This window comes from Sebastes umbrosus, chromosome 4, assembly GCF_015220745.1.
Source record: "Sebastes umbrosus isolate fSebUmb1 chromosome 4, fSebUmb1.pri, whole genome shotgun sequence".
Lineage (NCBI taxonomy): Eukaryota > Metazoa > Chordata > Actinopteri > Perciformes > Sebastidae > Sebastes > Sebastes umbrosus.
Window position 1 is genome coordinate 12,064,307 of NC_051272.1, and position 27,103 is coordinate 12,091,409.

The following is a 27,103-nucleotide window of genomic DNA, read 5'->3' on the forward strand; positions in this document are numbered from 1 at the left end:
TTGCATCAATGTGTTACAGACATTTGTGGCGTTAAAACAAATTTGCGTTAACACGTTATCACATTTAACTGTGACAGCCCTAATAACGATTAATCCAAAGTCTAGAAACACAGGAACTTTAGGAGATAGATTATTGGTGGTCGTTTTCTAAATAACATCTGGTGTCCGATCTGATCCTGTTGTTCTTCCATCAGAAATGCATGGAGACCAAAAACACCATCCTGGCTCGTCAGAAAGACATGCATCTCTCCCTGGAGAAAGTCAAACACCTGATTCGCCTCATTCAAGCCTTCAATTTCAATCAAGCTTTGGCAGAGACAGAGGGTAAGGATGTCAGCGCCAGAGTCCAGGACGGTGCTGGAGGTGCAGTCGGCCCTGAAGCTGCACCAGAAGTCAACTCTGTAGAGAACATGAAGGCTGGGAGCTCCTTGGCCAGCTGCAACGCTGATGGAAACGACAAACAAGAGGAGCACGGAGCATCGGGGAGCAACCAGACAGCAGGAGCAGCAGGAGGAGATACCGACAGCCAGGCTGTCCTAGAAGACAGCACAGTCCTAGCAGCAGATACCAGCCCCGGGGTCGGGGCCGGGGGTAAGGCAGGGCCTGGTGACGGGGCCGGGGATGGGGGTGGGGGCGACACAGGGACTGGTGTCCAGGTGGAGGTTGTGGCCAAGCCTGAGACTGAGGCAGCTCCGGTGGTTGACATTCCCGCTCCCTCAGCGGTTGCGACTGTTGCCACCACCAACGGTACGGCCGAGCCGGCCTTCCCCGACCACAACCCCACCGGAGCCTGCACCGCCAACGCAACCACCAACTCTGAGAACAACATGGCTGCCGTCAACCCTCCAGAGACAGCGGTGGAGAAGAAACAGGAGGAGATCACCGACAGTGACGGCAGCAACAACAACAACAGCAAAACCTCAGAACCCTCCCAGAATTCTTTGCCAGCTCTGGTCAGCAGTTTGGACAATAAAAAGTAATGCTCTGTCTCATGAGCTGAGGGAATTCAAACATATACGTATATTAAAAAAAAAGACTTTTGCTTGCACCGTACGGTGTCCTGAAGTTGCCAATCTGTATAAATGTTGTTTGTTTGCATTGTATTGTCAGACTGTGTCAATGGTAGATATACAGCCCAAGTCACATGGCTCTGGGAAGACGTAGGCTGCCCCCCCCCCCCCCACCCCCACCCACACAGAGCTGGGGTACAGGAAGGCTTGCGTTCCAGTGTCATCATGCCAATTAGTGATAGTCGTCAGTGGTGGGAATGCTCAAAGGGAGATTTAATTCATCATCACACCAGTGTGTGCCTGTTCTAGTGGCCCCTGTGTTCTCTGGTGGGGTGGGGAGATGGGTTCTCATGGGTACGCAGAAGACCCAGAACATGGAACCAAACATCTGTCAGGGGTTACTGGTCTAAGAAGCAGTGTTGTGATAGAGTATGAAAAGAGAGCCTGTTCATCCCCTCGTCCCAACAAACTTAATGTGAACAACCTTTAACTTCTGCAACCTCCCGATCTCCTCTTCCTGAACCTTAACCAACAAGTCTTATCCCAAACCCCTACCCCGCCCAATCTGAAACTGACTTCCCCATTAACCAACATCTTAAACCATCTTCAGTCAACAAAAACCTTTCCTATCCAGTCCACCAACAATCCAATGTGACCTCCCTCTTAAACCCCAAAAAGGTTCAGTATGCTTCAAACGAACTAGTTCGTACTAAGTCTAAAGGTCCAGACACACCAACCCAACATCAAAGAACTAGCGGCGACGAAGGCCACCAGTTGTGTCGTTGTTTATGAAGATGAAAAATGAGAAGAGCCTTCTGTGTGTGTCCTCTTGACTTTACACGTTGGCTTGCTTTCTTCACTAACGTTTCTCTTCTCCTGCACTGATTGGTTTAAGCGGAACAGCCAATCAGAGTGATTTCTCTCACCGACGAGCTCCGCCGCCGATTCAACTTGCTGAATCAGCTGAAAAACCTCCGACACAGGCAGACTAGAGCCGACGGTGAGGGACACACCGCAAAAACTAGACAGACGCTCACTGACGGCCCCAAACTGTCCGATGGACACTCACCAACGGCCCAAAACTGTCTGACGGACGCTCACCGACAGCCCTAAACTGTTCTCCGGCCGCTCACCAACGGCGCCCAAACTGTGTGACGGACGCTCACCAACGGCCCCAATCTGTCGGACAGCCGACCGTTGGCTTGGTGTGTCAGGGCCTTAAAACCTAAACGTACCTTCCGCAGTCCTCAAACAACCCAACCTCCTTCTGGAACCCCAGCAACCATCACCCACGTACCTAAAGACTCTACCCTCTCCCAGTCGACCAACGACCAAACGTATTCCCAGTTAACCCCCCCCCCCCCGCTATCCCCCCATCTCTCCCCCACCTGTATCCCTGAGCTCAGGCAGAAAAGACGCTGAGCGTCATGTTCAGCAGGTATGGAGGACGAGGTGGAACAGGCGCCGTAGCCTAACAGATGTTTTCAGTGGTGTCGGTCAAGTGTAGTGATTGAGTTTTCATTCGTGAGTCAAGTGTGTCAACTGTGAGCACTAAATGTGAAATTGCAATATTGCAATGTCAACACACACAAACTATATCTGGGCTGTGTTTCTTTTTATAGGAAAAGATATTCAGGTCTTCCTAGTCTTCAGAATAAGTGCTTTCTGTTCCTGAACCTGCTGTACTGGCATTATCAACACAAAAAGGAATCCTCTTTTTGAAGTGGTGATCTTTGCATTATGTACATTTCTGTTGAATCCTGAACTGCCAAAATGATGTTGTATCCAAATTCAGCAGGGACATGTCCACTTACTGTATTGAAAGATCAAATCATTGGCGTTGTAAGATATAGATGCTACCATTTCAGAAAGTGGAAGTCCCCAGATTGAGACAGGAGAGCTTATTAAACAATAACGTGAGAGGAACTTTTTTGTCCTTGAAATGGAGGGATTTGTTGTATGAACCTGCTCCTTCAGATGGATCTCAAAGGACAATACCACAAATCCTGAGATTAAAGCACAAGCTTGCTGCATTACAAAGAAGTGCTGAAGAGCTTTTTGTATGTTAATATGGAATTAAACAGAGTATGCATCTCTTTGTTGTGATGTGACTTATCCCCACATTGCCAATATTTTTCTAGGAGGAAACACAAACCTCTGTCTGACGTTAAGGCTCCGGTCGAGGAGGAGTTGTTGGGCAGTTAGACCGGTGCATCTCTTTTCTTTCTGGAGCATGTCTGGGCTGAGATGTGATGCTGTTATTTGTTGGCTTGGTGGCTGTCAGTTGGGGTCTGTCTTTGTCTGGTGAACTGATCATGACTTCTGGCTTCTTGTTGGGTTCGGGGCATTAACAAACTCTGAAAGGTCTGTTCATTAACGGTGCCTCTGGTTGGGCTTTTTTTCTTTGTTTCTTTTGCAATGTTGGAGCGCTTTTCCTTAAATTTTAGTCGTCCAAAACGTATTCACCCGAGTAGCCCCGAAGGTTCAGCTGTAGAAGGTTGTGTCAACATACTTTTATTTTCTGTGATCTGTTATTTATGTATTTTTAGCCATGCTAGCAGCATCTGTGTATCAGTCGGTCCACCACTCCGGTCCAGACTGAAATATCTCTACATGTATTGGATGATTTTCAATGACTTTTTGGAGACGTGTTCATGGTTCTCTAGAGGATGAACCCTACTGACTCTGGTGATCCCCCTCACTTTTTATCCAGCGTCACCATGAGGTTCATATTTTAGTTTTTTTTGTGAAATATCTCAACAAGTATTGGAGGATTTTCAATAAAATTTTGTAGAAATGTTCATGGTTCTCCAGAGGATGAACCCTACTGACTCTGGTGATACCCCTAACTTTTTATCCAGCGTCACCATGAGGTTCACATTTTTGGTTTTTAGTGAAATATCTCAACAACTATTGGATGGATTTTCATTAAATATAGAACAGATATCCGGCGGTTCTCATCCACCGTTAGTAGCTTTACCTACGAAAAGTAATACACTATAATTCGTGTATATCCCAGAAAATCAATTTGTATGTAATCCACGTAATTGTGTACCAGGAAGTATAGAGAGCAATAGACGCCGTGTAGGGAGGAGGTCGGGGTGGATGGGTGGGTCTAAAAACACCAGACTTTCACCAGGAGACCGTTGTTGGTGCCCCGTGTGAAACCAGAAGTCAACGTTGATTTATTTGTCACGTAACTTCCGTACTTGAGTTACAGCACTTCTGGTGTTATTTAAACCCAAACCACCATTTTTTCCTAAACCTAACTAAGTAGTTTTGTTGCCTAAACCTAACCAAGTAGTTGTGAAGACAGAAGTTTATTTATAAAAGACTGTACGCATGTAACGAGAGGAAGTTAACATGGAAAATGAAAAAAACATATCGATACGAACCGTTGTATGAGGATATGTCGCCTGGTTGCCACACAGTTTGGTTCAGATATCCATGAATCCTATTTACTCTGGTGACGTTTCCTCTAGCGCCACCATCAGGTCTACATGTTGATGTGTCCAATACTTCGGTTTATGACCAAATACCTGTAGAACGAAAGACATTCATCAGCCTCAGCTTGATTACTGCTAATTAGCTAACGTTGGCATGCTAACGTGCTAAATATGGTGAACATTAAACCTGCTAAACGTCAGCACGTTAGCTTTGTCATTGTGAGCGTGTTAGCATGCTAATGTTAGCATGTAGCTGAGATGAGCAGAGCTGCTAGCATGGCTGTAGAGGTGATAATAGTGATGCGCCTCATGAAACAAGGATTTTTTTTTTTATTTTTATCGATGCATTTCTGCACAGACCAACAGCGACGTGTTGTGGAGGTGAATATGTTGTTGGGCGACTATGACATAAGCGGTTGCAGGTGTCTTTTTCTTTGTCTTTTTCATATCATATGTAACTGAATCATATCTGACACCTTATTTTCTGACATCAGCTGTACAAACTGCCTTCATTCAGAAGATCCCAGGAGAAGTAACGAGAGAACATCTCTGTAATATCTTTATGTTTGGCCACAGTGTTGTCTGGTAAATGTCATTAGTCTGTGATGAAGAGTTCAGAACATGGAAGGAAAAGACCGGCCAGGGATGCAGCTCTAACAGAAAATGTCCCCAAGTTCCTCATGAATCCCGTTCATTGTGTGTTTTGTTGTTTGTCGGCGTACTCGGGTGGATGTTCTTCTTCTTTCAACCTGTTGTTCACTCATGGATAGAGCAGATCAGTCATCGTCTCGTCACTCAGAACGAGCCTGAACTCGTGTTCCAGCCCAACTGGACCTCTCCCTCTGTACAGTAGGTACCTCGAGTGCCTTTCTTCAAACAGCAGATAATATTTGTCTCTTGACTTGCACTGTGACTTGTAGAACCTTACTAACCCTCCAGATAACCCTCCCACCCGACCCGACCCGCCCTCCCCTGGTCTGTCCCATCCCACCGAGACCCGGACCCGGTCCCTTCACCTCAGGCTGCCAGTAGTCGATGCAAGTGGAAACTACATTTCAGATTATGCCGTTTAGATTGACCAGATAGTGTTTTGTTGTTGTTTATTATAGGAGTTGCCTTAAATGTGTTTTATTTTCATTTTTACGTGATTTACATTGAGAAGAAGAAAAAAAGATCGCTGCAGACGCTGGCGAAGGTCAGAGGTCGTTTTTAATAAAGAGGGATTGTTGATGATGAGATCTTTGCTCGGTGTGACAACCAGTCGTTTTGTGATGCACTTTTGGTTTGACCAGTATTATTATTATTATTATTATTATTATTATCAGAGTGTAAAATCCGTCAATCGCATTCATGAATCTGGTTCCTGGAGGCGTGTTGGTCCCGACTCGTTGTCCTGTGACTCGTCCATCGTTCCCTCTGTGCCGTGGTTCTTCTTCTTCTTGTGTTTGGGAGGGATGAGTTTGCTAAATCAGGTCATGTGAGCCGCAGCCTGTGTGTGAACAAACTAACCTGCACCCCGACGGGCAGACTTAGCTTACCCGATTAGCAACATCTGTCCACTCAGTCTGGTGGAGCGCATGCCTTCTTATGCAAATTTTTATACAAGATTTGTCAAATCTTTTTAATATGCATTTGTTTTGTTTTTTAAGTTTTTATGTGAAACTCAAGTCACCTTTTTTTCTTTGAACATTCAAACGTGTGCAGTTTAGCGGTGCGGTGGTCATCCAGCGTGAACATTTCTTCCTGACATCATGTTTTAGTGTCGGTTTTGATTTGGCTAATGCACCATGCTGAATGTTGGGATCCCAGCAGGGCTGAGGCCGAGTCCTCGCTTTCTATTTAGTCTAAAAGTGAATTTATCCAAAGAACACTGCAAATGTGCATTTCTGTTTGGAAGCCTTTTACGTAGTCGAAGCATATCATTAGAAGTTAATTTCTGCGTCCGCATCGTGTGCGTTCACCGAGCTGGAAGAAGACCATTAGTTGGCAGCTGAGAGCTCTTCAGTCAGTATGTGAGGACGTCTTATATGCATTAATTCAGACATGTCCAGTTCCTTCTGTGGCCGATTCTTCTGGAAGCATCCTGTAAAGTCGCTCACTCCGACTCTAGTCTTTTTAGTTTTAAAGCGATCAAGTCATGATTGTGGCCTTCTAGTATTCTGTCGATACATGACATCATCAACCCGTTGTTACCGCTCACATCCATCCTGTCCGGATCCAACCGTACACCTGAAGCTTCTTACCTCATCCACAGCTAATTCCATCGGGGGCGTGTTGAGTGCAAAAAAAAATAAATGAAAAATAAAAGAAGTCTTTTTTTAATCTTCCATTTGGTGAGATGCATTGTAGCGATATGAATAAAGAAAAAGTTCACCTGGTGTGCTGAATAATGTGTAAATTGGTAATTACACAATCTGAATATTTGTATAATTGTTTGTATTTTTTCATAATGATTTTGGAAAGGAATGTGTTTATTTTTTTGACTTCTGTTCCAGATGTGTCTTCTGTTGGCCTGACATTGTGACTGGTCTGGTGGGATTCTTACCTCTGTATTGAGCCTCTTCTGTGATGAATTCTTTGTATGCAGTGTTTAGGAAATACTGTAGGGAACATGGGGAGGAGTTGATATTAGGAGCATTTGATCAATTTGTATTTATTTATTTTATCATTTTGTTAATAAATTGTGAAAAGCAGCGTGTCGACTTTGTAACTGTTTTAAATCTGACTAAAGTTCACCTGATAATCAGACGTAAAGGGATTCACCCTTACAAACAAGAAGTTTGTTCAAGTGTGCTATTAGTATTTTTACTATATTCATATACTTTCAGTTTACTTTTTATGTACTTATTAGAGATATACTTAACAACATTATACTTAAAGGTCCCATATTGTAAAAAGTAAGATTTTCATGTCTTTTATATTATAAAGCAGGTTTAAGTGCTTTATAAATACTGTGAAAGTATCGAAGCGCTCAATATACAGAGAAATACACACAGCCCGTATTCAGAAATTGTGCATTTGAAACAAGCCGTTAGGATTTCTGTCCCATTTGTGATGTCACAAATATACAATATTTAGACCATTACACGGTTTTACATGTAAACATTCTAAATGTGACCCAGTTTATTCCTGTTTGCAGTGTATGTTAAGTTAATGACATAAGCTGACAGGAAATAAACATGGACCCAAACTGTTGCCAGGCAACGCAATTCCGTTGAAATGCACTAAAACGGAGCATTTCAGACAGAGGGTAAATACAGGTATATTCAAGCAGACAGAATGAGGAAAATAACGTTATTTTTTTAACATTACAGCATGTAAACATGTTTTAGTAGAAACACAAAATACAAGTATGAACCTGAAAATGAGCATGTTATGGGACCTTTAAGTATACTTGGCTTATACTGACAAGTATACATAAAAGTCTAAGTGTGCTCGGCTTATACTGACAAATAAACAGAGAAGTGTGTGCTTGGTAAATACACAGACAAATTCAAGTATACTTGGCTTACACTGACAAGTATAAAGAGAAGTCTAAGTGTGCTTGGCAAGTATACAGAAAAATTCAAGTATACTTGATATATACTGAAAAGTTTACAGAAAAGTATATTTGGCTGAGTACCAGATTCGTTTGTGTTTAATTCTGATTTATGGCTAAAACAACTTGACACACAGTGCTTCATGAGACACTTTAATTTTCCAGTTGAAGCTTTAATCTCATTTCTAATGATGAATTACAGTGAACAGATGATGTGAAATAAAATCTCTTTAACACTTTACATGAATAAACAAATCAATGTTTGAACCTGCTGTTCAAATACACAGAAACTTCACATCAAAGATATAATCAATAATCAATAATGGTAAACCAAAGAGTAGCCCCTCCCACCACCATCATGTTACTAAATAAACCCATAATCCATGCAGCCAGGCACAAAGAAACAGGAACTCTGCTGACTGCAGTGATGACGAGTCCGTCTACGACTAACGGGTCCTGAGTTATGGAAGAGGCGGGGCTAAAGTTTAGGGGCGGAGCTATGAGTGTGTATTGACATGTAAATGTCCTCAGACCTGGACCGTAGGCCCCGTTCAGACCTGGACCATATAGACCCTGTTCAGACCTGGACCGTAGATCCTGTTCAGACCTGGACCGTAGGCCCTGTTCAGACCTGGACCTGGACCGTAGGCCCCGTTCAGACCTGGACCATATAGGCCCTGTTCAGACCTGGACCGTAGGCCCCGTTCAGACCTGGACCATGGGCCCTGTTCAGACCTGGACCATAGGCCCCGTTCAGACCTGGACCTCTGTTCAGACCTGGACCGTAGGCCCTGTTCAAACATGGACCGTATGCCCCGTTCAGACCTGGACCATAGGCCCCGTTCAGACCTGTACCATAGGCCCTGTTCAGACCTGGACCATATAGGCCCTGTTCAGACCTGGACCATATAGGCCCCGTTCAGACCTGGACCATATAGGCCCCGTTCAGACCTGGACCGTAGACCCTGTTCACACCTGGACCATATAGGCCCCGTTCAGACCTGGACCATATAGGCCCCGTTCAGACCTGGACCATATAGGCCCTGTTCAGACCTGGACCATATAGGCCCCGTTCAGACCTGGACCGTAGACCCTGTTCAGACTTGGACCGTAGGCCCCGTTCAGACCTGGTATTAACATGCGTCCTCAGTGATCACAAGTGGACAGCTCTAATTACAGGTGTGAACGCACTAAAGACGCATTGAGATCAGATCCCTCAGACCACATTCAGAGGTGGTCTGGGTCTCATATGACCTCATTCTTTTAGCAGTGTGTAGTGAATGTGTCCTGGTCCACATTAAGGACCGTCTACTCTACTGACGTCCCGCTGGGATCCGCAGGTCTCTGAGTCCTCAGGTGAATAGACAGGAAGACGCCTGGCGTCATGGTAACGACCTCTGTGCTCTACTGTATCCTGTCAGTACAACTGTGTTTTATTAAAATATATCTTGTTTCTAGGCTACATATCTACAGACTATCAGACTACTATACACTGTAAAAAAAATCCCAGTAATTATCTTTATATAATTAGCCTTTATTACTGTAATATTACAAGAAATATTTTACTTTTAACATATATTTATTGTTGGAATAGTCATACACCGTAAATCTAAGACCATTTACATAAAAATCACAAATGAAACATGTAATTTTACGTTGCAAAAGCCCAAATTTACATTAACTCTCAGAAGTTTTGCAAAACAAATTGTATTTTTACAAGAAATATTTTTAGAATTCCATGAAATCCTTTTCTTCTAACATAAATTAATTGTTAAAATAGAGTCATAAACATCTAAAAAACAGAATAATTATCTTTAAAAATGATAAAGAAAAGCTTAAATACAGATATTTACTATTGTGATTACAAAAAATATACTGTAAATCTAAGACCATTTACATATAAATCACAAATTAAACATGTAATTTAAAAAAAAAAAAATTCTGTCATTTTGAAATACAGACAAAAAATTTAAAATTTCTTGAAAAAAACTGTAAAAAAAGTGTTTTTTTTTAAAGCGTAGTCAGGGGAAGGTCATTATTATCAGACTGTTGGAGATGTGTCTGTGTTTTTGTTCTGCTGCTTTGCACGGAGCTGATACCCGCTCACTCTCTCTCACATCCCCGGCTCTCTGCCGGTACAATAACCTTTTATTTTGATGTTAATAAAATGTTAATAAAATGTACCTGAATTCACAAATATGTAGGATATTACTACTGACATTCCTGTAATGTTACATCACAACGTCTGCTGTAGTAGCTGTGTGTTTACTACGTGTTTATTTGCATATAGAGCGGGGAAGTGAGATCAGATCACAAGAGTTTCAATTATTCATCATCATCATCATCATCATCATCATCATCATCATCATCATCATCATTATTCTGTTGTCCTACAGTCACAGAGACCTTCACTGGTAAAACCTTCAGTGGGAATTCATCATCAGAGTAAATGTATGGAAACATCCTCTCAGTGAAAGTGTGTGTGAAGGTGCGTATGTCTGTGTTAGTATCAGGATCAGAGAACGACAGCTTTCCTTCGTTCCAGTCCAGATTCACTCTGATCCTCTGGAGCTTCTTCTGCGCTGCGAGATAAACGGATAGACCTGGTATGAAGGATGCTTTGTATCTACCATTATAGAACCATATTCTCCATAATTCAGACTCTATGTCTCCCTTCCTCTGGGCAGACTCTGCTAACACACCCAGTCCCCAGTCTGTACTGTCTCCAACCTGGACGTCCCAGCTGTGAGTCCCTGAGTTAAAGCCCTCAGAGCCCAGGACAGAGTGATAACCATCCAACCTCTCTGGATTATCAGGAAGCTGCTGTTTCTCTCCTCGTCTCACACTGGTCAGATCTTCAGACAGGATGAGTTCTGGATCAGCAGTGTTTGGGTCCAGAATCACAGGAGTGTAGGAGACCATGTCCTTCATCTTGTTCCAGATGTTGAAGGTCAGGTTGCCCAGGTGTTTGGCCTGGTCTATCAGAGCTCCTGAGAGCAGCTGTGGATCCCACAGCAGGGGGCGCTGCTGGACTCTTTCCACTGCAGCCTTGTAGTTGAGCAGGAATGAGACGTCTTCAGCTCTCAGCTCGTCCTCTGTGGCTCTGACTGTGTCTGAAAGAGCTGCTATCTCTCTGCTCACAGCCTCCATCTTCTCCTTCATCATCTGACTCTTCTGCTCCTCTTCCTCCCTCAGTGCAGCCATCCTGGCCTCCTCTTCCTCTTCTAGAAACTGGTGAAGCTTCTTAAACTGCTCCTTAATCTGCCTCTCTGTGTGTCGGGCCTGGACCTTCATGTGTTCTGCTGTTTGATCAAACTCCACTTTAACTTCTTTAAAAACCTTTAACTTCTCCTTTAAGGGCTTCAGAGTTTCCTGAAGATCCTTCTTGTGTTGTCGTGCAGCTTCATCGATGGGTCTGATTATGTGGTTGGTGTGTTTTTCTGAATCTCTGCAGACGAGACACACCGGCTGCTGATGGTCCAGACAGAAGAGTTTGAGTTTCTCAGAGTGCAGACTGCAGAGAGCCTCTGAAGATCTCTGAGCTCTCTCCTTTAAGAAACTCTCACACAGGTTCTTTAAAGCCAAGTTAGGAGGTGGGTTCTTTGAACATCTTCTCTTACAAAGTGGACACTCTCGGACGTGTTTATCTGTCCACCAGCTCTGCAGACAGACTTTACAGAAGCTGTGGCTACATGACAGCATGACAGGATCTTTAAAGACGTCGTGGCAGACAGAACAGCAGAGATCGTCCTCTAATCTGGAAGCCATTTAGTCTCTGAGTGAAGCTGAAAACACAGCAGGCAGACGGCTCAGCCACTCCCTGTTCCCTGAAAGTTACTTTGAGTCTTTGTTCTTGTAAAACTCTGGTTCAGTTTGTGGATTCAGCAGCTGGTTGAAGTGGTAGTATTCCAGTATTCCCAGTATTCCCTCCTGTAGATGTCCTCTCTATACGGAAATGGTGGTTTTGGTCTAAAGGTCAATCGTATCGACCGTCTCTCAGTGTGTGTGTGTGTGTGTGTGTGTGTGTCCACTCAGTGAGGCAGAATAACAATCTGTTTCCTGGTTTGTCTCAGGTATATTAAATTAACCCCTTTGACCTCGTGGAGTTCTGACTCATGCTCAGTGTGACTGGAGCTGTGATGTTGGAGGGTTACAGCAGAGGGTGCTAGAAATAAAGGGATGGTTCCCACTCAGGTGCTCTTTGGGTGGACTCGGACTGACTGACCTTTTTGGGTATGATTTCTATTTAAATTTCATTTTTCAACATGCTTTTGTATTAACCCTCTGAGACCCGACCAACTTTACTGTTTTTCAGTTTTAAAACTAGAGTGAAGATACTGGTATCTAGAAAACCTAAAGAATCCATTGATACCAACCATGTCATACTAGCTTGTCAGGAAGGAGGCTAAATAACGCTCCAAACTTACGCCATCCATCCTCTGAATGCTCTAGGTCTCTAGTTTGTGGCTGTAAAGTTTCATGAGGCTGTGATTATCCTAGAGGTCACCACAGGTCATTTTATACAGTGAGGTCACGTTTCAAAAACTGCTCTCACTACAATGAAATGGCTGCTATGGGGACTAACATCATCACACATGAATACAGTTGGGCTCATTGGATCCACAAGCGTCTCAGCTTTACAGTGAAACACAATGTATGTAATTCAAGACTGTTTATGGACCCCAGTATGCAGAAATATTCAGATACACCATTTTAGAAAAGGAGAGAAAAACACATTTCTACTGCATTCAAAAACCTGCATGTGATTATCATAAAGTGGGCATGTCTGTAAAGGGGAGACTCGTGGGTACCCATAGAACCCATTTTCATTTACATATCTGGAGGTCAGAGGTCAAGGGACCCCTGATGAGTTGACTCTCAGTGAGATTCAACATTTTCTGTTCACTGTACATGACTTTTTGTTGTTTATAATACATGTAACACATTGCTACACAAATACATTTGCTTTAAACACATGTACATATCTGTGTACTATTGTACAGTATTGACTTTTCCCAGTAAACTTTGACCAACTGTTGAAATGGGAATGTAAAAAGCTCTGTGTGATATATAACAGCCTTCAGCTAGACAGAACTGACATCCTGGTGTAGTACAGTAAGCAGTCAGTGTCAACAAAACAGATTTTAGTATATAAGAAACATTTCCAGGGTTGATGGTGAAAAAACACGTAATCATTTTGACCAGTCCGGCTCACATGATGACAAAACAACTTTTCATTTTGGTGCCGTTGGCCAGTTTACTGACACAATAACTAGATTTTGAAGCATGAATGAAGAGTTTAGTGTGATTTACTACGTTTTGCAGACATGTAATAGAGTTGTGATGTCCCATCAAACAGTTGTGATTTACATTTACAGTTTAGAGAAAGTTAAGACTGTTTCAAGAAATGAGCCAAAGCGACTGAGAAAAACTGTAGTTCTGTTAGAGTTTGTGTCTCTATTGTTGTCTTTATTTTCTGCTGTGTGGACACAATGACTGAGAGGAGCCACTAGAGGGAGATAGAGTACACATCATCACATACTTATATAGTATTTCTCTCTTCCTGTAATTCTGTGTTTGAAGGTACTTGTACTTTACTTGAGTATTTCCATTTGTTCCATTTTCATTAATGTAGTGGAGTAAAAGTATAAAGCATAAAAATGTGACTTTATACTTCTACTTACAGCAGTTTATGTTTTAAATAAAAGAATGAAGATGTTTTGAATAACAGACAGAGAATAAATATATAAGTTATTCTAATCGGTATATTTTCAAAGTACAGTTACTCAAATACTGTACTCTCAGGTATTTGTACTTTACTTGAGTATTTTCTACTTCTACTCTTTTAGTTACAACTTTAGTTACTTTCCAAATTTTCATAATAAACATGACAAGCTAATAATTATGATATAAAATATGATGCAGTGCTTTATATTGACAAATTACAACAACAAAATATATTATAATAATATAACACTCTGAAAGGAGCATTTCTGTACTGTTGTTATTATGATATTCTAATAAAAATATAAATAATGATAGTTGAATGTTAATTAAATAAAAGTGCCTAAGAAGTCCCCAACATGATTCAGGAGTAACGCTAATGTTTAAAGTTGCATTATTAGGTTTTTGTTGTTGTTTTTTGCCACTTAATCGAATCGGAACAAGCTTATACACGATATATATATTTAATAAACTCTATACTTTTTAATGATTATCATGAATCATTATTTTGTGTCTTCTAGTTATTTATATATGCTGTTCTGGCTGTAGTTTTTGCTTGTCCTCTGTCTCATCATCATGCCTTGTTCACTTATCTTCTGTTATGTTGCACTAAAAAGCAATAATAAATAATAACAATAATAAATAATCTGTTTAGGAAATACATTCACGTTATTTCCATCGTTTATGCATTTTAGTTAAATCTATAGCTCTATTCTGACTCTAGTCTTGTTTAATGCCAATTCTTGCAGAAATCTCAAAATGTCAAAAGTTTTTGATCCCAAATCACAGCATGGCTTTTTCTATGGTGTTACTCAAGGTCTTGGTGTCTTAATGTGGTATTTTGGAGGGATTATTGATCATTTTTATTAATTCTCCAGTGGTAAAAAATTGATAAATTTAGCACCAAATCTGTGTAACAAATGGTATCAACCCAAAAACTATGAGTCATAATAGAGCATGGGGATGACCATCATATACTTCTATCATAATGTTCTAAACCCTTATACACTTTCACTGTTTAATTAATGTTTATTTCTGATTTATGACTAAAACAACTTGACACACAGTGCTTCATGAGACACTTTAATTTTCCAGTTGAAGCTTTAATCTCATTTCTAATGATGAATTACAGTGAACAGATGATGTGAAATAAAATCTCTTTAACACTTTACATGAATAAACAAATCAATGTTTGAACCTGCTGTTCAAATACACAGAAACTTCACATTAAAGATATAATCAATAATCAATAATGGTAAACCAAAGAGTAGCCCCTCCCACCACCATCATGTTACTAAATAAACCCATAATCCATGCAGCCAGGCACAAAGAAACAGGAACTCTGCTGACTGCAATGATGAAGAGTCCGTCTACGACTAACGGGTCCTGAGTTATGGAAGAGGCGGGGCTAAAGTTTAGGGGCGGAGCTATGAGTGTGTATTGGCATGTAAATGTCCTCAGACCTGGACCGTAGACCCCGTTCTAGACCTGGATCATAGAACCTGTTCAGACCTGGACCATATAGGCCCTGTTCAGACCTGGACCATAGGCCCCGTTCAGACCTGGACCATAGGCCCCGTTCAGACCTGGACCATAGGCCCCGTTCAGACCTGGACCTGGACCATAGGCCCTGTTCAGACCTGGACCATAGGCCCCGTTCAGACCTGGACTATAGGCCCCGTTCAGACCTGGACCGTAGGCCCTGTTCAGACCTGGACCATAGGAGCTGTTCAGACCTGGACCATAGGCCCCGTTTAGACCTGGACCATAGGAGCTGTTCAGACCTGGACCATAGGAGCTGTTCAGACCTGGACCGTAGACCCCGTTCTAGACCTGGATCATAGGCCCTGTTCAGACCTGGACCGTAGGTCCTGTTCAGACCTGGTATTAACATGCGTCCTCAGTGATCACAAGTGGACAGCTCTAAGTACAGGTGTGAACGCACTAAAGACGCATTGAGATCAGATCCCTCAGACCACATTCAGAGGTGGTCTGGGTCTCATATGACCTCATTCTTTTAGCAGTGTGTAGTGAATGTGTCCTGGTCCACATTAAGGACCGTCTACTCTACTGACGTCCCGCTGGGATCCGCAGGTCTCTGAGTCCTCAGGTGAATAGACAGGAAGACGCCTGGCGTCATGGTAACGACCTCTGTGCTCTACTGTATCCTGTCAGTACAACTGTGTTTTATTAAAATATATCTTGTTTCTAGGCTACATATCTACAGACTATCAGACTACTATACACTGTAAAAAATAAAAAAAGTGTAAAATAACGGAAATTTTCCGGCAGCAGGAGCGCCAGATAATGTCTGTTAAAAAATGGAAAAATACTGTCCGTTAATTAACATAAATAAACTGTAAAAAAAAAAAACAGTAATTATCTTTATATAATTAGCCTTTATTACTGTAATATTACAAGAAATATTTTACTTTTAACATATATTTATTGTTGGAATAGTCATACACCGTAAATCTAAGACCATTTACATATAAATCACAAATGAAACATTTAATTTTACGTTGCAAAACCCCAAATTTACATTAACTCTCAGAAGTTTTGCAAAACAAATCTGTATTTTTACAAGAAATATTTTTAGAATTCCATGAAATCCTTTTCTTCTAACATAAATGAATTGTTAACATAGAGTCATAAACATCTAAAAAACAGAATAATTATCTTTAAAAATTATCAAAAAAAGCTTAAATACAGATATTTACTATTGTGATTACAAAAAATATACTGTAAATCTAAGACCATTTACATATAAATCACAAATTAAACATGTAATTTAAAAAAAAAAAAAAATTCTTTCATTTTGAAATACAGACAAAAAATTAAAAATTTCTTGAAAAAAACTGTAAAAAAATAGTTTTTTTTAAAAAGTGTAGTCAGGGGAAGGTCATTATTATCAGACTGTTGGAGATGTGTCTGTGTTTTTGTTCTGCTGCTTTGCACGGAGCTCATACCCGCTCACTCTCTCTCACATCCCCGGCTCTCTGCCGGTACAATAACCTTTTATTTTGATAATAAAATGTTAATAAAATGTACCTGAATTCACAAATATGTAGGATATTACTACTGACATTCCTGTAATGTTACATCACAACGTCTGCTGTAGTAGCCGTGTGTTTACTACGTGTTAATTTACATATAGAGCGGGGAAGTCACCACCATCACCATCATCACCATCAACATCATCAACATCATCATCATCATCATCATCATCATCACCATCATCATCATCACCATCATCATCATCATCATCATCATCATCTATTTCTGTTGTCCTACAGTCACAGAGACCTTCACTGGTAAAACCTTCAGTGGGAGTTCATCCACAGTGTTAATATATGGAAACATCCTCTCAGTGAAAGTGTGTTTGAAGGTGTGTATGTGTGTGTTAGTATCAGGATCAGAGAACAACAGCTTTCCTTTGTTCCAGTCCAGAATCACTCTGATCCTCTGGAGCTTCTTCTGCACTACGAGATCAGTGGATTCATCTGGTGGGAAGGATGCTTTGTATTCACCATCATCGAACCATATTGTCCATGATCCAGACTCTATGTCTCCCTTCCTCTGGGCAGACTCTGCTAACACACCCAGTTCCCAGTATGTACTGTCTCCAACCTGGACGTCCCAGCTGTGAGTCCCTGAGTTAAAGCCCTCAGAGCCCAGGACAGAGTAGTAACCATCAAACCTCTCTGGATTATCAGGAAGCTGCTGTTCCTCTCTTCGTCTCACACTGGTCAGATCTTCAGACAGGATGAGTTCTGGTTCAGCAGTGTTTGGGTCCAGAATCACAGGAGTGTAGGAAACCAAGTCCTTCATCTTGTTCCAGATGTTGAAGGTCAGGTTGCCCAGGTGTTTGGCCTGGTCTATCAAAGCTCCTGAGAGTAGCTGTGGATCCTCCAGCAGGGGGCGCTGCTGGACTCTTTCCACTGCAGCCTTGTAGTTGAGCAGGAATGAGACGTCTTCAGCTCTCAGCTCGTCCTCTGTGGCTCTGACTGTGTCTGAAAGAGCTGCTATCTCTCTGCTCACAGCCTCCATCTTCTCCTTCATCATCTGACTCTTCTGCTCCTCTTCCTCCCTCAGTGCAGCCATCCTGGCCTCCTCTTCCTCTTCTAGAAACTGGTGAAGCTTCTTAAACTGCTCCTTAATCTGCCTCTCTGTGTGTCGGGCCTGGACCTTCATGTGTTCTGTTTGATCAAACTTCACTTTAACTTCTTCAAAAACCTTTAACTTCTCCTTTAAGGGCTCCAGAGTTTCCTGAAGTTCCTTCTTGTGTTGTCGTGCAGCTTCATCGATGGGTCTGATTATGTGGTTGGTGTGTTTTTCTGAATCTCTGCAGACGAGACACACCGGCTGCTGATGGTCCAGACAGAAGAGTTTGAGTTTCTCAGAGTGCAGACTGCAGAGAGCCTCTGAAGATCTCTGAGCTCTCTCCTGTAACAAACTCTCACACAGGTTCTTTAAATCCAAGTTAGAAGGTAGTTTATCCTTTGAAGATCTTCTCTTACAAAGTGGACACTCTTGGACGTGTTTCTCTGTCCACCAGCTCTGCAGACAGACTTTACAGAAGCTGTGGCTACATGACAGGATAACAGGATCTTTAAAGATGTCGTGGCAGACAGAACAGCAGAAATCGTCCTCTAATCTGGAAGCCATTTAGTCTCTGAGTGAAGCTGAAAACACAGCAGGCAGACGGCTCAGCCACTTCCTGCTCCCTGAAAGTTACTTTCACTTTGAGTCTTTGTTCTTGTAAAACTCTGGTTCAGTTTGTGGATTCAGCAGCTGGTTGAAGTGGTAGTATTCCAGTATTCCCAGTATTCCCTCCTGTAGATGTCCTCTCTCAGTGGAAGTGGTGGTTTTGGTCTGAAGGTGAATCTTATCGTCCGTCTCTTAGTGTGTGTGTGTGTGTGTGTCGTCTCGGTGAGGCAGAATAACAATCTGTTTCCTGGTTTGTCTCAGGTATATTAAATTAACCCCTTTGACCTCGTGGAGTTCTGACTCATGCTCAGTGCGACTGGAGCTGTGATGTTGGAGGGTTACAGCAGAGGGTGCTAGAAATAAAGGGATGGTTCCCTCTCAGGTGCTCTTTGGGTGGACTCGGACTGACTGACCTTTTTGGGTATGATATCTATTTCAATTTCATTTTTCAACATGCTTTTGTATTAACCCTCTGAGACCCGACCAACTTTACTGTTTTTCAGTTTTAAAACTAGAGTGAAGATACTGGTATCTAGAAAACCTAAAGAATCCATTGGTACCAACCATGTCATACTAGCTTGTCAGGAAGGAGGCTAAATAACGTTCCAAACTTACTCCATCCATCCTCTGAATGCTCTAGGTCTCTAGTTTGTGGCTGTAAAGTTTCATGAGGCTGTGATTATCCTAGAGGTCACCACAGGTCATTTTATACAGTGAGGTCACGTTTCAAAAACTGGTCTCACTACAATGAAATGTCTACTATGGGGACTAACATCATCACACATGAATACAGTTGGGCTCATCGAGTCCACAAGAGTCTCAGCTTTACAGTGATACCCAATTTATGTAATTCAAGACTGTTTATGGACCCCAGTATGCAGAAATATTTAGATACTGTTACAACCCGGCTCTTAGGCTGTAACAAAAATGGGAGTGGAGACGAGGTAAATGCCAAAAAGTAACAGAATTTATTTCAAAAAAACAATCAATAACTAAATAAACGTGAAAAAGTCAGTAATCAGTAATGTAGGCATGTGTGGGTGAGTGAAAATGTCTGCTGCAAACAAAACCAAAAACAGGTGTGCCAGCCAAGGAAGAGAGAGAGAGAATGGGCTGAAAAGTAGAGAGCTTTTATTCCAGCCACACCAAGCCCAGGTGTGGCTCATCAGCCTGACGACCCTCTCCTGCAAAACAAAAGAAAGAGCAAAAGGACACGGGACACCTAGTGGATAGGAGGGGTCGTCACACCCCCCTCCATAAAAACGGTGTTCCCACCGGGAATGCCGACAGACAACACCTCTAACAAAATACAATAAACTACATAACCTAATAATTTCAAAAAATAAACCTTTCATACTGACCAGTTCTGTAGTGTATTTCCCAGCAGCCAACCAACCCCCATCCCGCCCACTCAGCAACTCCGGCGCCTGAAGAAGCATTTAAGGTGACGGAACAGGGACATAGCAGACCAGAGGGGTTAACAATTCAGTCAGATAAATATTTAAGAGCTAGGAGCTCTAGATAAGGCATCGGCCACAACATTATCAGAGCCTTTGATGTGGCGAATGTCCAAACAATAAGCTTGCAAATACAACATCCATCGCATCAACCTGCGATTTGGGCAATGTACTGAGTGCAAAAAAGTTATGGGATTATGATCTGTGTATGCGACCAGAGGAACACTAGAGCCTACATAAACATCAAAATGCTGTAAGGCCCAGATGAGTGCCAGGGTCTCTTTCTCAATCACCGAGTAGTTCAACTGAAATGAGTTAAACTTTTTTGAGTAGAAACTCACGGGACGATCCACACCACTACCATCCGTCTGGAACAGCACCGCCCCTGCCCCCACATCACTTGCATCCACCTGCAGTTTGAAAGGTTGATCCATGCAAGGAGCTGCGAGAACAGGAGGTGAACACAAAACAGACTTAACATTGTCAAAAGCCTGCTTACACAAGGCTGACCATACAAATCGAGCTTTTCCTTTCAGCAAATCCGTCAGAGGGGCTACCACAGTCGAAAAGTTTTTACAGAAGCTGCGATAGTACCCGACTAGGCCAAGGAAACGCTGAAGTTCTTTTTTCGTGGTGGGAACTGGATATTTCTCAATGGCCCTCACTTTGGCCTGGACTGCACACACTGTCCCCTGTCCTACGACTTTACCAAGGTAAATGACAGTGGCCTTGGCAAACTCACATTTTGCCAGGTTTACTGTTAGACGCGCATCACTCAGACGGTCAAACAATTTTTTGATACGAGCCAAATGTTCTTCCCATGTATTGCTGTAAATTACAACGTCATCCAAGTACACAGCACAACCTTCCAGCCCTGACACCACCATGTTCATGAGGCGCTGGAATGTTGAGGGTGCATTCCGCAGTCCAAAACTCATGACATTATAAGTGAACAAACCGTTGGGTGTGATAAAGGCAGAGATTTCTTTTGCCCTCTGAGACAGTGGAACCTGCCAGTAACCCTTCAGTAGATCAAATTTACTTACAAATTTCGCAGAACCAACCTGATCAATGCAATCTTCGATCCGAGGCAGTGGATAAGCATCAGGTTTGGTAACTGTATTTACTTTTCGATAATCTGTACAAAACCTAGGACTTTTGTCAGACTTTTCAACAAGCAAACATGGTGACGCCCAGCTCGAAGAGGAGGGTTCTGCGATGCCATTTTCGAGCATGTATTTAATTTCTGTGTCCATTACCTTGCGCTTCTCTTCAGACACACGGTAAAAACGCTGACGGATGGGCTGCGCGTCGCCTACATCTATGTCATGCTCGACCAGATGAGTTTGGCTTGGTGTATCACCAAACAAGCATGGATAGCTGTGAATAAGAGCAGACAACTCAGCACTTCTTTCCGCAGACAAATGAACAAACAAAGAATCAAGATTACGCAACGTTTCAGCGTTCTTCAGTCGCCCACACAACAAGCTTTCATCTGGTGCGGTAACCCCATCATCCTCCCCTGCAGGGAACGGACTTCCAACAGCCGCCGCTGCTGAGAGAGGTCTAGACTCGCGAGCATAGTACGGTTTCAACATGTTGACATGGCAGAGTTGAGTTGCTTTCCTACGCTTCGGCGTGGAAAGGATATAATTTTGGTCAGACACCTGCTGCAGTACAGTAAAAGGGCCAGTAAATTTAGCTTGAAATGGCGACTTAACTATTGGAAACAAAGCAAGGACCTGATCTCCAGGACTAAACCCGCGCTGCTCGGTTTTCCGATCATACAAACGCTTCATTTTTTCCTGGGCAGACGACAACTTCTCTTTAGCCATCTCCCCAGCGGAGTACAAACGATGCCGGAACCCGTTTACATACTCTATTAGATTACTAGGCGGTTCTGATGGCGTGACAGTGTCATGCAGCAGCGTGAGTGGCCCACGCACTGTATGGCCAAAAACAAGTTCGTTAGGGCTAAACCCGGTGCTTTCCTGCACAACTTCTCTAGCAGCTAACAGAAGCCATGGCAGCCCTTCCTCCCAGTCCTGATTCAGCTCAACACAATAACTACGCAAAAGAGACTTCAGAGTCTGGTGGAACCTCTCAAGAGCTCCCTGACTCTGTGCGTGATATGCGGAAGACTGGTTATGTTGGACCTTCAACTGTTTCCACACTTGTGCAAAACGGTTGGATGAGAAATTTGAACCCTGATCACTCTGGATCACTTTCGGGATTCCGAAGATGGAGATGAATTGTGTCAGTGCTTTCACTACCGACTTCGTGGTGATAGAACGCAGTGGATATGCGGCTGGATACCGCGTGCTCTGACACATCACAGTAAGCAAGTAGTTACAGCCTGCTTTGGATCGAGGTAAAGGACCGACACAATCAATGATCAAATATTCAAATGGCTGTGCAGTCGCTGGGATGGGGCACAGTGGAGCAGGTTTAATGCTCTGATTGGGTTTACCTGTCATTTGGCACGTGTGACATGATTTAATATAACGAGACACATCTCTCTTTAAACGAGGCCAAAAAAAATACCGTAAAATGTAATTATACGTCTTACGGACGCCCAGATGTCCTGACTGGTTATGTGATGTTTGAAGGACCTCGTCACGAAACTTTACAGGAACCACAATCTGAAACACTGGCTTACCGACAAAGTCTTCCCCATGCGACAGCCATTTTCTCACCAAAAGCTCTCCTTGCAACAGATAACCACTGGCGGCGCTGTTTCCATCCTCAGTGGAGAGAACAGCCTCAAACAACTGACTCAGGGAGGGATCAGCTCTCTGCTCCGCCACTAGGTCACTGCGAGATACAGACAACAATGAGTCAGGAACAACAACAAGATCCCCCTCACTCAACTCCTCTTCACCCTGCTCAGGTTCCCCCTGTGCACGGCTCATAGCCCGTGTCACAGCGCAAGCGGTAAACACTTCTGGGAAACACAGAGCGTTTTCATCTGGGTTACCAGTCACAGTGGGTGAAGATGACACTATAGGAGGTGGTGGACGCTCGGCCCACACCCGGCTGCCAGCCAGGCCGTTACCAAGAATGATGTCCACACCTTCGATCGGCAGTGCAGGACGGACTCCCATGGCGACCTTACCCTGCACCAAACCACAGTTAATTTCAACAGAATGCAGAGGAACAGGCACAACGTTCAAACCCATACCCCGCATCAGGACAAAGTCCCCAGTGTCAGAATCATCACAAAATGGCAGAACAGAGCTCAAAATGTAAGAGTCATATGCTGCGGTATCTCTCAAGATTTTTACCGGCACACTGTTACCTCCCACCAGTGACACACAGCCGTCAGACACAAAGGCAGAGAAGTCAGGTTCCTCCAACCTGCATGGCTCTCCAATGTTAACCTGTCGAAAGGGAGAGACAACAGGGACAGGTTCCACAGATACAGCACAAGCACCAGAGTTCATCCGACCCCCGCTATACCCTCTTCCAGCATTAGCTCTGGGACAGTCAGCTTTCCAGTGCCCTCTACCCCTGCAAAAGTTACATACTCTTGAAGAGTCAAAATGCGTCTGGCCTCGTGTATAGTGTTCCAACCTACCAAGGCGTGAATGAGGTTTCTCCTCTCGTCTACCTGAGGCACGATACATACCACCTCCGTCTGGGACCCTGAAGTTGCGGTCACCTCTGTGCGTCAGTACGTAGTCATCAGCCAGGGTGGCGGCCTCAGCAGCAGTCTTCACCTTATGCTCACCGATGTAAACAGCGATGTGGCTGGGGATGGAATTTTTAAATTGTTCCAAAACAATCAGATCACATAAAGCATTATAAGTGTCTACCTTTACGGCATTGCACCACCGACTGAAAAAAGTGACCAGATCTCTGGCAAACTCCACATGACTCTGTTTACCAGACTTCTCCCAGGTCCTGAACTTCTGGCGATACGCTTCTGGGACTAACTCGTAGGCCTTTAATACAGCAGATTTAACAGTTAAATAGATTTTACTTTCTGCCACTGTCAGAGCAGAGTAGGCCTCCTGAGCCTTACCTATTAAAACACACTGTAATAATAATGTACGATCAGCATCAGACCACTCTCTGCTCTCTGCTACACGCTCAAACAATGAGAAAAAAGTGTCTGGGTCTCGCTCACTAAATTGAGGAACTAACCGCAGATTACTGGCAACATCAAATGACGAAGTCGATCTACCAGAGAAGTCAGAGGCACGGCTAGGACCTCCAGCAGGTAAACTCAACCTGTGCTCTATCTCCAGCCTTTTAAGTTCTGCCTCTCTCCTCAGTTTCTCCACTGCCAGCTTCTCCATCTCTGTCTGCAGTAGCAACAGCTCTCTCCTCTGCTCAAAAGTCAGACCTGTATCTCTGCAGCCAGACACATCAACACTGTCCACCTCAGGACCAACAGTATACATTTTACCTCTGAAAATACCCCTATCAGTGAGATTTGCTTTAACAATACCTTTAATGTTTTCCTTCATCCTCTTATCACCAACATCTAAATTAAAATGTTCGGCAATACGGATTAACTGTTCACGTGAGCAGCTCTCCAGCAGCTCCTCCGATGGCGCTCTCAGAAACTCCTCTACACTCGCCATAACTCACTTACCTACACGCACAATCCTCTACTGACGCGACAAAAACACACCTGGCACGCTGAGCTCACACAGCCCGCACAGCCGTGACGTCACCGTGCACCGTCCCTCTAACTGCCTGACAGAGAACTAGGTAAACTCCCCCCTAGTCTTCAGGTGCTAGTTGCGGTGGGTATTTATGCACTATCTACCGCAAAGCCCGGCGAAGCAACCGGCAATCGGCGACTCCCCCCGCAGCCTCGGCCGTGCTCCCGAGCTGACAGCAGCTCTAACCGCGTTCACACCACACTAACACCCCCCTACGAACTCCAAAGGGAGTCCGCACTGAAGCCTAACAGGGACAGAAACACCGGTAACTTACAGTGGCTGGGCCTGACTGCTGAACTCACTGCCAAACATCACCAGCACATCAAACCTGGCGACACTAAGAAACAACCAGCGGCTTCACTGAAATGAACACAAACAGCACTTACCCTCGTCAACGCTACTCCCAAACATTTAGCTGAGCGCTCATTGACAAAAAAACGCTCCTGAAATTGGCAACAGCTGTGTGTCGACGTCACACTACAACCGGTCCTTCTCACTAACTCCGCCCAACAGACCTCTTACTACCTGAGAAACTAGGTCCATCAAAATAGACGAGCCCCCATTTGTTACAACCCGGCTCTTAGGCTGTAACAAAAATGGGAGTGGAGACGAGGTAAATGCCAAAAAGTAACAGAATTTATTTCAAAAAAACAATCAATAACTAAATAAACGTGGAAAGTCAGTAATCAGTAATGTAGGCATGTGTGGGTGAGTGAAAATGTCTGCTGCAAACAAAACCAAAAACAGGTGTGCCAGCCAAGGAAGAGAGAGAGAGAATGGGCTGAAAAGTAGAGAGCTTTTATTCCAGCCACACCAAGCCCAGGTGTGGCTCATCAGCCTGACGACCCTCTCCTGCAAAACAAAAGAAAGAGCAAAAGGACACGGGACACCTAGTGGATAGGAGGGGTCGTCACAATACACTATTTTAGAATAGGAGAGAAAAACACATTTATACTGCATTCAAAAACCTGCATGTGATTATCATAAAGTGGGCATGTCTGTAAAGGGGAGACTCGTGGGTACCCATAGAACCCATTTTCATTCACATATCTGGAGGTCAGAGGTCAAGGGACCCCTTTGAAAACGGCCGTGACAGTTTGGAGCGTTATTTAACCTCCTTCACTACAAGCTAGTATGACACGGTTGGTACCAATGGATTCTTTAGGTTTTCTAGTTTCAGATGATACCAGTATCTAAGTATTCGCTTTGGCTCAATTCTCGTATGAGAATTATTTTTTTCAAGACAATGAGCTCAAATCTCTGAACAATTAGTTTGTCGTTCACAACAGATTATAATTTCTCATTCAGTCAAGCAAATTTCACGTGTTTTGTCTCATGTGTGCCAAAGAGTGATTACAATAACTACTTTCACATGTCTGCTGATCAAAACTGATGAGTTGACTCTCAGTGAGATTAAACATTTTCTGTTCACTGTACATGACTTTTTGTTGTTTATAATACATGTAACACATTGCTACACAAATACATTTACTATAAACATATGTACATATCTGTGTACTATTGTACAGTATTGACTTTTCCCAGTAAACTTTGACCAACTGTTGAAATGGGAATGTAAAAAGCTCTGTGTGATATATAACAGCCTTCAGCTAGACAGAACTGACATCCTGGTGTAGTACAGTAAGCAGTCAGTGTCAACAAAACAGATATTAGTATATAAGAAACATTTCCAGGGTTGATGGTGAAAAAACACGTAATCATTTTGACCAGTCCGGCTCACATGATGACAAAAGAACTTTTCATTTTGGTGCCGTTGGCCAGTTTACTGACACAATAACTAGATTTTGAAGCATGAATGAAGAGTTTTGAGTGATTTACTACGTTTTGCAGACATGTAATAGAGTTGTGATGTCCCATCAAACAGTTGTGATAATTGCATTTACAGTTTAGAGAAAGACTGTTTCAAGAAATGAGCCAAAGCGACTGAGAAAAACTGTAGTTCTGTTAGAGTTTGTGTCTCTATTGTTGTCTTTATTTTCTGCTGTGTGGACACAATGACTGAGAGGAGCCACTAGAGGGAGATAGAGTACACATCATCACATACTTATATAGTATTTCTCTCTTCCTGTAATTCTGTGTTTGAAGGTACTTGTACTTTACCTGAGTATTTCCATTTGTTCTATTTTCATTAATGTAGTGGAGTAAAAGTATAGAGCATAGGGCGCCTGGGTTAGCTCAGTTGGTAGAGCGGGCGTCCATGTATTAAGGCTTGGTCCTGACCGCGGCGGCCCGGGTGCGAATCCGGCCTGTGGCCCTTTCCGCATCCACTCTCTCTCTCCCCCCTTTCAAGACTCTATCCACTGTCCTGTCATAAAAATGGAAAATGCCCCCAAAAAAATAACTTTAAAAAAAAAAAAAAGTATAAAGCAAAACAATGTGACTTTATACTTCTACTTACAGCAGTTTATGTTTTAAATAAAAGAATGAAGATGTTTTGAATAACAGACAGAGAATAAATATATAAGTTATTCAAATCGGTATATTTTCAAAGTACAGTTACTCAAGTGCTGTACTTTCAGGTACT

The 27,103-nt window shown here is 43.0% G+C and overlaps 3 protein-coding genes and 1 long non-coding RNA gene across 11 annotated transcripts in view; 1 reads left to right on the forward strand and 3 right to left on the reverse strand.

Annotated features, from left to right (window-relative positions):
• The window catches only part of phf21ab (PHD finger protein 21Ab), a 40,739-nt gene extending 39,452 nt beyond the window's left edge, over positions 1 to 1,287 (forward strand). For 7 of the 8 annotated variants that reach the window (XM_037766313.1, XM_037766307.1, XM_037766312.1 and 4 more), the window contains one exon: positions 195 to 1,287. In XM_037766313.1, the coding sequence (XP_037622241.1) occupies positions 195 to 980 (786 nt within the window). In that variant the 3' untranslated portion in view covers positions 981 to 1,287. The remainder of the gene's footprint in view (positions 1 to 194) is intronic. The other variant, XM_037766308.1, reaches the window with a different exon arrangement.
• Positions 1,288 to 10,238: 8,951 nt separating this feature from the next.
• On the reverse strand, positions 10,239 to 18,664 carry LOC119486311 (nuclear factor 7, brain-like). Its single transcript, XM_037766355.1, has 2 exons — positions 18,453 to 18,664; positions 10,239 to 11,828 (listed from the first exon to the last, which is right to left on the reverse strand). The coding sequence occupies exon 2, from the start codon at positions 11,760 to 11,762 to the stop codon at positions 10,320 to 10,322; it is 1,443 nt and encodes a 480-aa protein (XP_037622283.1). The 5' UTR covers positions 11,763 to 11,828; positions 18,453 to 18,664; the 3' UTR covers positions 10,239 to 10,319.
• LOC119486326 (zinc-binding protein A33-like) lies at positions 16,904 to 18,453 on the reverse strand. Its single transcript, XM_037766370.1, has one exon. It carries the CDS (start codon positions 18,384 to 18,386, stop codon positions 16,995 to 16,997), a length of 1,392 nt encoding a protein of 463 aa, XP_037622298.1. The 5' UTR covers positions 18,387 to 18,453; the 3' UTR covers positions 16,904 to 16,994.
• A 1,130-nt stretch (positions 18,665 to 19,794) lies between the features above and the next one.
• Positions 19,795 to 21,801, reverse strand: LOC119486388. The gene is made up of 3 exons (XR_005206519.1): positions 21,642 to 21,801; positions 20,227 to 20,499; positions 19,795 to 19,855 (listed from the first exon to the last, which is right to left on the reverse strand). It is a non-coding gene; the product is annotated as an uncharacterized LOC119486388 (long non-coding RNA).
• Between the last annotated feature and the right edge of the window lie 5,302 nt (positions 21,802 to 27,103).

Bases quoted from the DNA above. Each gene is read 5' to 3' on its own strand.
- LOC119486311 (XM_037766355.1), bottom strand. From the start codon at position 11,762: ATGGCTTCCAGATTAGAGGACGATCTCTGCTGTTCTGTCTGCCACGAC.
- LOC119486326 (XM_037766370.1), bottom strand. From the start codon at position 18,386: ATGGCTTCCAGATTAGAGGACGATTTCTGCTGTTCTGTCTGCCACGAC.